The 9,986-nt window shown below is 47.0% G+C and overlaps 1 protein-coding gene across 1 annotated transcript; it reads left to right on the top strand.

Moving 5' to 3' along the window:
* Positions 1 to 883: 883 nt before the first annotated feature.
* On the top strand, positions 884 to 8,565 carry LOC110304899 (immunity-related GTPase family M protein 3). The gene is made up of 3 exons (XM_021176570.3): positions 884 to 1,125; positions 2,787 to 3,014; positions 7,020 to 8,565. Exons 2-3 carry the CDS (start codon positions 2,976 to 2,978, stop codon positions 8,250 to 8,252), a joined length of 1,272 nt encoding a protein of 423 aa, XP_021032229.1. The 5' UTR covers positions 884 to 1,125; positions 2,787 to 2,975; the 3' UTR covers positions 8,253 to 8,565.
* Positions 8,566 to 9,986: the final 1,421 nt, after the last annotated feature.

Below are 9,986 nucleotides of genomic sequence, written 5' to 3'. Positions count from 1 at the left end.
GGTTGCACGGGTTCCAACTCTCTGCTCCCGACCTCCGAGGCTCATGCACACCTATTGAAGGGAGGGATGGGGGGAGGGAAGGGAGTCAGGATGTTAGGGACAGTGAGTGAAAAATGAAAGACCAGGTCAGTAAATGGCCTTGGGTCGGGGGAGCCCAGGGTGCATGGCCTGGGGTGGGGGGAGCCCAGGGTGCATGGACTGTGCAGATGAGCACACACTTCCCATCAGCCACTTACCCTGCTAAGCAATTACACAGGGAAACTAGCCCATTCCCCTCTACCTGGGCACTCAGTGGTCCAGGGCAACACTGTACACAAAAAAAGGATAGGGGGAGAGAGAGAGAGAGAGAGAGAGAGAGAGAGAGAGAGAGAGAGAGAGAGAGTTTATTTTTATTTTTTGTTTTTTGCTTTGCTTTTTTTTTAAATTTTTTCCTGAACTCAAGAGAAACCGGTGGGCAGAAGGAGACCACTTAAAGGTGGCATATTCTGCCGCATACTTTGATCCTGGGTAGACGACAGAATTGGAACAGGGCAGAGAGGTTTCCTAGCAGGTGGAATTTCTGCCCCTGAGCTGAGTGGGCGGGAAGGAGCGAGTAGACAATGCGAAGCGACAGAAGCCCCAAAGAGCAGCAATGAAGGGCGAGTAGTTCTCCAAGGACCAGGCTGACTGGGTCTCAACATGGTGCCATCATTAAGAGGGGCTCCGGAAAGGACCAGGCAGCTCTGACCACAATCTGGACGGCAGGCTTCCCAGGCAGACTTCTGACCTCTATATCTGGAATCTGGCAGAGTTCCCCCTCTCTTTGAAGAAGAACTTGGCGTCTGAACTGCTAACTCCCGAAAACTAGCCATTTCCAGGAACTGAAACTGAAAGCTGTTTGGGCACCAGGCCCCGCCCCTTGGAGAGGAGGCAGGCAGGGCTCATGCCTAGAAGTTGGGGACTTTCATCTGGGCCAAGATAAGATAGAGCAGGGTCTGAGAGGGAACCTAGGAGCCCAGGCTGCCCTTCAGTTGCTCCTGCCTCTTCTAATCGCTCTTCCCCACAGGACCTTGCCCCACCTCACTTCTCTCTCTCTCTCCTGACCGTCCTGAGCCTGGATTGCAGTTTTGTAAGGCTTCTGAGCAGGTAGGTGAGGGGCTCCTGCTTGGCCTATAAACCTGCTCAGGGCAGGGGAGTCTGGGGTCAGGTGTTCCTCTGGGGCACCCTGTGCAGCAGGCACCCTCCTGCACTGTCTTCAGGACCAGAGTGCCTGGTGTCTGGCTGAATCAAGTCCTTCCAATTCACCAGAGAGAAGCAGTGTGCTTTTTTACCTGGGTATCCCTGGGTTTGTGGGTCTTCTGAGGGGGCCTAGTTAAGAGAAAACAGGTAGGATTTTACTCAAATTCTATTGGCCACTGTTTCAATGACCCCTCTGGGGCCAGAGTCCAGGATCAGAACAGCCCACAGGCAATATTGGAACATCCTGGAATTGTGTAATGTGCATCTGTTCTCCATGTGCAACACGCAGGGGCTAGAACTCTGACTTGGAAGGCTGTGTTCGTAAGGAAACTTTTTATCTAACTCTGTTGGGCATTATTTATCTGCCTTGGAGACGCTGGTTCTTCACCTCCCAGCATTTAATCTTTTGGAAGAGAGTATAATGAAATGTAACCCGACGGAACATAGTAACGTAGGTGACCAAAGGGCTGCCACATCCACTGTGTATGTGACCTTTTTTTTGTGCAGGTGTGAGACTATTGCGTTTGTGTGTGTGCATGTGGCTGCGAGTGTGTATGTGCCCGAGTGTCTGCTTGCCAGTGTGTATGTGTGTATAATCCAGAGGCTGACATCAGGGTGTCTTCCTCAGTCACTCTCCAATTTATTTCATTTTATTGAAATAGAATCTCTCAGTGAACCTCTTGGCTAGACTGACTGGCTGGCCAGCAAGCCCTCTGGGATCCTCCTCTGGATCTCCACCTCTCCAGCTAGGGTATTTTAGGCATGAGTATTGACTCTGGCTTTTATGTGGATGCCAGGGATTCAAACTCCTGCTTGTGAGGCCAGCACTTTCTTCATTGAGCCATCTCTTTCCCCCTGTCCCCAGAGTATTTAGAGAGATCTGGATCTTTATGGAGAATTGTAGTCAGCTTTAGATCAACCAGAAGAGTGACCAGGAACTGCTTTGTGTAATTTGAGACTTCTTTCTTCTCTCCTTCCTTCATTTCTTTTCTTTTTTCTTTCCTTGTCTTTCTTTTTGTTGGTTTTTTTTTTTTTTGAACAGTCCACGGAGGCTTTTTATTTATGTTTTACATCTCTATAAAAAGGTGGCACACGCCTTTAATTCCAGCACTTGGGAGGCAGAGGCAGGCGGATTTCTGAGTTCGAAGCCAGCCTGGTCTACAGAGTGAGTCCCAGGACAGCCAGGGCTACACAGAGAAATCCTGTCTCGAAAAACCAAAAAAAAAAAAAAAAAAAAAAAAAAAAAAAAAAGAATCCCGGGATTTTCCCCTCTGTGTGTTTTCGTCTTGCTTCTTCATGGTCCAGTGCGGTGAAGCCACACTGACAGGTGGGAGCAGGTTGTTCTGCCGTTTCTCTAGGTCCTTGAGCTGCACGTCAAATCTAGGGCTGATCAATCCGCACTTGTTCAGCCTGCCTTTGGGGCCCACAGTAGTCCCCAGCTCTGAGATCATCAATGAATTAAAATTTTGGCAAGCTCATGAAGAGATGGCAGAAAGAGCTCCTGGTGATTTCTGACAATACATTTTCCCCATCTGTCATCAGTTGTTGTAATATCGTTTTTCTAATAGGTTCTGAAGGAGAGTAAAGAGTGCAAAGTCTAGAACAGACCCACAGAGTTCAGGCCCACAGACAAGACCTTCATACTCCATAAAGTTGAAGAGAGAAGAAAGAAGCCGAGGACCACCAGCCCAGCCATTTCAGCTAAGACTCCAGAGCGTTCACACAGACAGCGGAGAACTGTGGAGAGAGAGAGAGAGATGGATTTAGTCACAAACTTGCCACAAAATATCTGGAAGGTGAGTAGCATGGCTTGCCTGATGCACCATCAGAAAACTGAGACTTCAGAAACTGGTCGGCCTGGCAGGGAGTTGGGTGAGGCTTCAAACACAGGTTGAGGCTCTTGGCTGAACTCCTCCATTCTGAGCTTATGTCCAGGCCCAGCCACTGTGTGAGTAGCAGCAGTCAGTGCTTTGGGGGGAGAGCTGAACTGACTTCAGGAAGGGAACAAAGGGAAGAAACATCCCAGGAGAGAGGACTGAGGAGAGAGGCCACCCGGGACAGGAGGGGAGGCCACCGAGGAAAGGAGTGAAGAGAGAAGCTAGCCCAGGAGAGAACTGGGTGGGGCCACCCCAGGGAACTAATCAACATTCAGAAGTTGTTCCCTGGAAGTTGTCCCACAGCTAGAACGGTGGCTTTTTGGTGCAGACACTGGGCTCTTCAGTGTAAGGATGGGAAAAGTATCCTTCATGGGATACAGGTACACACTACATGAATCAAAGAGATGATCTTCAGTTTGGGAGGATTTTTTGTTTGTTTGTTTTGTTTTGTTGTTTTCGAGACAGGGTTTCTCTGTGTAGCCCTGGCTGTCCTGGAACTCACTCTGTAGACCAGGCTGGCCTCGAACTCAGAAATCCACCTGCCTCTGCCTCCCAAGTGCTGCCTCGCCAAGTGTGTGTCACCACCTCCTGGCGAGTTTGGGATTTATTTATTAAGGGCTATTTTTTTTTTTTTTGAGACAGGGTCTCACGAAGTCCAAGATATGCTCAAACTTACTGTGTAGGTGAGGATGCCTTTAATTTTCTTATCCTCTTGCTTCCAACTCCTAAATTCTGGGACTACAAGTTTAAGACACATGCCCAGTTTTCTGTGGTACTAGGGACTGAACCAGCACTTCGTGTGTGCTAGTCAAACACTCTTATCAACTGAGTAACACCTCTTGGGGTGTCTCCCCTCTCCCCTCTCCCCTCTTTTGAGTTTCCATGGCCTAGGAATAGAGATTTAAGTTACCCCACATTTATGTTCTAACATGGAAGCTTCAGAAGGTTTTTATAGCTTTACACAACAACAAATCCTAAATCAAGGTAAATTTAAATACATTAGTAGATACATCAGAGAAGCAGAATGGAGGAAGCTTTTCTTTTTCTTTTTCTTTCTTTCTTTCTTTCTTTCTTTTTTTCTTTTTTTTTTTAAGAGACAGGGTTTCTCTGTGTAGCCCTGGCTGTCCTGGAACTCATTCTGTAGACCAGGTTGGTCTCGAACTCAGAGATCCACCTGCCTCTGCCTCCCGAGTGCTGGGAGCCACCACGCCCAGTGGGGGAAGCTTTTCTATTGGCCCAAGATGCCATCTGATCTTTTTTTTTTTTTTTTAAGATTTATTTATTATATGTAAGTACACTGTAGCTCTCTTCAGACACACCAGAAGAGGGTGTCAGATCTCATTACGGGTGGTTGTGAGCCACCATGTAGTCGCTGGGATTTGAACCCGGGACCTTTGGAAGAGCAGTCAGTGCTCTTACCCATTGAGCCATCTCGCCAGCCCGCCATCTGATCATTTTAATAGATAGAATTTTCCTTTTCTTAAGAAAATAAGAGATAGTTTGTTCTGGAGCCATTTTGATCATGGTTCTGGAAGACAGATTTAGGTTTCCACAAATTCTATGTTCCAACAATCCCTGTTAATGGTGGCATTGTGAAGAAGGCCTGTTGAAATAATTAATTGATAATTCCTGGCGTTATGTTCCAGAATGAAAACACACACATAACCTTTGTGTTTTGTTTTGTGCCTTACTCAGCACAATAGCTGGCCACTGCCTGACCTCCACTACTGATAGAATCTACCTCCTACAGATAATTCCAAGAATTCTGTGTTCTGTTTTGTGCTCTGGACCCACTGGTCTGGGCTGCACTCTCCCGGTTCCTTCACATGGCGTCCATGCCTCTCTCGCCTGTACTTTTCTCTGACATGTCGTCTCACCTTTCCCCGACACTCTCCCTTCTTCTTCCTCTCTCCTGATCCCAAGCCTGGGAAATTCCAAAAGCCCACCTCTATATGTCCTTCCCAGCTATTGGCTGTTGGCATTTTTATTTACCAGTCAGAACCAATTGGGGGCAAGTTCCCAGAAACCTGTAAGCAGTTTTGGGGACCCAAATTAACATTAGAGTACAAGCAGCATTAGGGCAAACCCACTACACAGGCCTGTTACTTAGGAATAGTCATGTATCTTCAATACAACCCGCTCAGTCACCTCACCCAATTCTCATTGCAACCGAGAGGCTCACAATGCTTCGATCTCATGGTAAGGATTCAGCTAACCCGTTTGCAGAATCATCTGAATTCTTATATTAGTGCCATTATGTATATTATGTAGATACACTTGTGGGCAAAACACACATACATACAAATAAATCTAAAAACCAAACAAGCAAAACGCCAGAATCATTAGGTTGTTTGGGAAGTTTGATTTGACCTGTCTGCTGAAGTGGATGGGTTACAGATATTTCCCATGTGGGTAGTTACTGGTAAATATCATTCCAAATTTCATAATCTGATTATAAATAATAATTTTATCCAGGTTGGGGAGATGGTTCAGTTAACAGAGTACACGAGGACCTGAGTTCACTCCCCAGGACCCACATGAGGAAAGCTGGGCGTAGTGGCATACATTTTTAATCCCAGTCAGCATTCAGAGGCAGAGGCAGTCAGATTACTGAGTTCCAGGACAGCCAAGGCTACACAGAGAAATCCTGTCTTGAAAAACAAACAGAATGAAAAAAAAAAAAAAAAAAGACTGTGGTCTATATAGTGAGTTCCATAGCATTCAGGGCTACATAGTAAGACCCTGTCTGGGAAAAAAACCAAACCAAACCAAACCCAACCAACAACAACAAAAAAAGCTGGGTGTGTAAGCCCAGGGCTGGGAGGTAGGGACAGTTGGGTCATAGGGGCTCCCTGGCCAACCAATCTAACCTCATCAATGAACCACAGGTTTCAGTGAAAGATCCTGTCCTAATAAACAAGGGATGGTGAGAAGGCTCAGCAGTTAAGAGCACAGGCTGTTCTTCCTGAGGACCAGGGTTCAATTCCCATGACCTTGTACTGGCTTCCAAAAGTGTCAGCTACACACAAGGCACACAAATGCACAAATAAGCAAAAACACCCACACACATAAAAAATAAAGGACAAACAAGCAAGGTGAGAGGCTCCTGAGGAGTAGCAGCCAAGGTTGACCCTTGGCCTTCACACACAAACACAAACACACACACACACACACACACACACACACACGTATACACACACCAACACACATGCGCATGCATACACAGACATTTGTTGGCACACATACAAATACACAAAATTAATCTCTTTTTTTGGAGATAGGGTTTTACTAGATAGTTCTAGTTGGCCAGGCTGGCGTTGAACTCACAGAGATCCACCTGTTTCTGCCTCTTAAGAGCTGGGACTTAAGGTGTATGCCACCACTCCCAGCTGAATATTTGATTTTCTTTTTAAGATTTATTCATTTATTTTATGTATATGAGTGCTCTATTTGCATGTATACCTGTGTGTCAGAAGAGGGCATCAGATCCCATTATAGATGATTGCGAGCCACCATGTGGTTTCTGGGAATTAAGCTCAGGACTTCTGGAAGAGCAGCCAGTGCTCTTAATCATATCCTCCACCATCTCCCCATCCCTTGAACATTTGGTTCTTAAAGGAGAACCAGAGTGGGCTTTGGTCTGGAGAGCTGTGGTCAGCCCTGCCTACCCATCTTCCCACTGAAGAGCCCAGCAGATGTCCTGCAGCTCAGATCCAAACATCTTCAGTCCCACTGCAGGGTGAGCAATGTGAAGTGCTGTGCAGCTGGAGAGCAAGCCCATCCCAAAGGAGGTGCCACTCTCTGTTCAACTGAGGGACCTTTGCTCTCTCTGGTAGCAGATCTGAAAGCCATGGCTGGGGTATGTAACATCAGTGGATTTCTGTTTCATCTTGAGTCTGACTATCTGTCTCTTCTCTTCTGCAGACTTTTACACTTTTCATAAACATGGCAAATTATCTCAAGTGCCTCATCAGCCCGTCGTCTAAATCTATGACTGCTGGTGAGTCGATTTATACCAGCCAGAACTCATCCTCTCCAGAAGTCATTGAAGAAATTGGTAAGGCAGTGGCAGAGGGAAATTTACAGAAAGTGATAGGTATAGCCAAAGATGAAATTCAGAGTAAGTCAAGATACAGAGTAAAGATCGCTGTGACTGGGGACTCTGGCAACGGCATGTCATCTTTCATCAATGCCCTTAGGCTCATTGGACATGAGGAGGAGGATTCAGCTCCCACTGGGGTGGTGAGGACCACCAAGAAACCAGCCTGCTACTTCTCTGACTCCCACTTTCCCTATGTGGAGCTGTGGGACCTGCCTGGCTTAGGGGCCACAGCCCAGAGTGTGGAGAGCTACCTGGAGGAGATGCAGATCAGCACATATGACCTTATCATCATCGTAGCTTCTGAGCAGTTCAGCTCAAATCATGTGAAGCTGGCCATAACCATGCAGAGGATGAGAAAGAGGTTCTATGTCGTCTGGACCAAGCTAGACAGGGACCTCAGCACAAGTACCTTCCCTGAACCCCAGCTACTGCAGAGTATCCAAAGGAATATCCGGGAGAATCTCCAGCAGGCTCAGGTGAGGGACCCTCCCCTATTCCTGATATCCTGTTTTAGCCCGAGTTTTCACGACTTCCCAGAGCTTAGGAAAACACTGCAAAAAGACATCTTCAGCATCAGGTACAGAGATCCCTTAGAGACCATTTCTCAAGTCTGCGACAAGTGCATCAGCAATAAGGCGTTCTCTCTGAAGGAGGATCAGAGGCTCATGAAAGACCTGGAGGCAGCTGTCAGCCCCGAGGATGACACTGCCAACCTGGAGAGGGGTCTCGAGACCTACCAGAAGCTCTTTGGTATGGATGATGGGCCACTTCAGCAGGTAGCTCGGAGTACAGGGAGACTGGAGATGGGCTCCAGGGCTCTGCAGTTCCAGGACTTGATCAAGATGGACAGGAGACTGGAGCTGATGATGTGTTTTCCCGTGAACAAGTCCCTCAGGTTTCTCGAAAGCTCATGGTGGTATGGCTTGTGGAATGCCGTCATCCGCTACTTCAGACACCAGAGACACAAGCTCATCATTGAAATAGTGGCTAAGAACACCAAGACCTCCCTGAGGAAAGCTCTAAAGGACTCTATCCTCCCTCCTGAAATTCATTGAGAAGAGTCTGGCTCACCCTCAGGTGGAATTCAGGCTGCCTCAGGGTCTTTTTGCTTAGAGCTCTAGCTAGTCACTAGAAAGGAACAACAGCTGAGGCAATAGCTTGTAATAATGCTTAATAATTTTAGAGGAAATTGCCCATCTTCCTATATTCAATAATAGCCCATGCCTTCAAAGTGCAAGTATTTGCCAGGATAATCAGCCAAGGTTTCCTAGTTCAGTACCTAGATTATTTGGCTTTCAGTCTTCATTGTGATGCATGTTTAAATAAAAATCTTTTCCCTCCTAAAAACATTAAAGTTGCCTTCATCGATCCTGTTCTCTTCTTATCTTTATCTTGGTGGCAACTCTACTGGCATAGCATAGCACTTACAAATTTGGAGGGCGAAGAGGGTGATGGTGGCTGTCTCTTAAAATCTACTGCTTGTTGGGCCTGTGTGGTTGCCTGCATTCCACAACCTGTAGTAGAGTCAGTTATCTCCTTCCACCATGGAGGGTCTAGGGACTGAACTCACGTCATCAGGTTTGGTAGCAAGCACCTTTACCCACAGAGCCATATCGCTGGACTGCTAAAGATGTCTCTGAAACATGTAATCAATCAGTGTTCATGAAGATCAGCAAGGGAGTCGAGCTCTGTGCCAGCCTAGGGAAGAGAGGCTTCCTTAAGGCCTGAGCATCAACTTCTTAGTCTATTTTCTGGTACTCCAACAAAACAACTGAGTTTAGGTAATATAAAAAGCAAATAGGGTTTATTAACTGTCTTAGTCAGGGTTTCTATTGTTGCACAAACATCATGACCAAGAAGCAAGTTGGGGAGGAAAGGGTTTATTCAGCTTACACTTCCATGTTGCTGTTCATCACCAAAGGAAGTTGGGACTGGAACTCAAGCAGGTCAGAAAGCAGGAGCTGATGCAGAGGCCATGGAGGGATATTCCTTACTGGCTTGCTTCCCTTGGCTTGCTCAGCCTGCTCTCTTATAGAACCAAGACTACCAGCCCAGACATGGTCCCACCCACAAGGGGCCCTCAATCCTTGATCACTAATTGAGAAAATGCCTTACAGTTGTATCTCATGGAGGCATTTCCTCAACTGAAGCTCCTTTCTCTGTGATAACTCCAGTTTGTGTCAAGTTGACACACAAAACCAGCCAGTACATTAACTCACAGTTCTGGAGCCTGGGAGTTCCCTGTGGAGGACCCATCATGTTAGCCTCTAGTGGTACCTTCACAATGGCAGGAGCTCATGTGGAAGAGACCAGAAGCACAAGAGATCCAGAGACCGGGCTTCTCATCTTTCAAACACCTGTCCTTAAGGGAAGCAGCTAAAGTGCTGAGAACATGATTGGCTCCTTCCCTTGTGTGTGTGTGTGTGTGTGTGTGTGTGTGTGTGTGTGTGTGTGTGTGTATGTTTCGAGACAGGGTTTCTTTGTATAGTCCTGGCTGTCCTGGAACTCACTCTGTAGATCAGGCTGGCCTTGAACTCAGAAATCTGCCTCCCAAGTGCTGGGATTGAAGGCGTGTGCCACCACTGCCTGGTGATTGGTCCCTTCTTAAAGCACTGACAACATGACCTAATTATCTCTCATGAGGGTACATGTCGTGTGTGTGTGTGCATGATACATGTGGGTGGAGGCTGTAACAGGTCTCCCAGACCTTAGCACAACCACTCCATGATGGAAGCACCATTCAGGCTGCAAAACTCAGCAGGTAGACAGTACCACCTGCCAAAATGAAG

Source organism: Mus caroli, unplaced genomic scaffold, assembly GCF_978045245.1.
Source record: "Mus caroli unplaced genomic scaffold, Mus_caroli_1 scaffold_13, whole genome shotgun sequence".
Classification (NCBI taxonomy): domain Eukaryota; kingdom Metazoa; phylum Chordata; class Mammalia; order Rodentia; family Muridae; genus Mus; species Mus caroli.
This window is presented reverse-complemented; position numbering and strand designations above follow the sequence as displayed.

What these genes read in the sequence shown, in the direction of transcription:
- LOC110304899 (XM_021176570.3), top strand. Translation starts at nt 2,976, where the DNA reads ATGGATTTAGTCACAAACTTGCCACAAAATATCTGGAAG. An exon ending in TGCCACAAAATATCTGGAAG is followed by an intron (nt 3,015 to 7,019) that starts GTGAGTAGCATG and finishes TCTCTTCTGCAG; the next exon opens with ACTTTTACACTTTTCATAAA.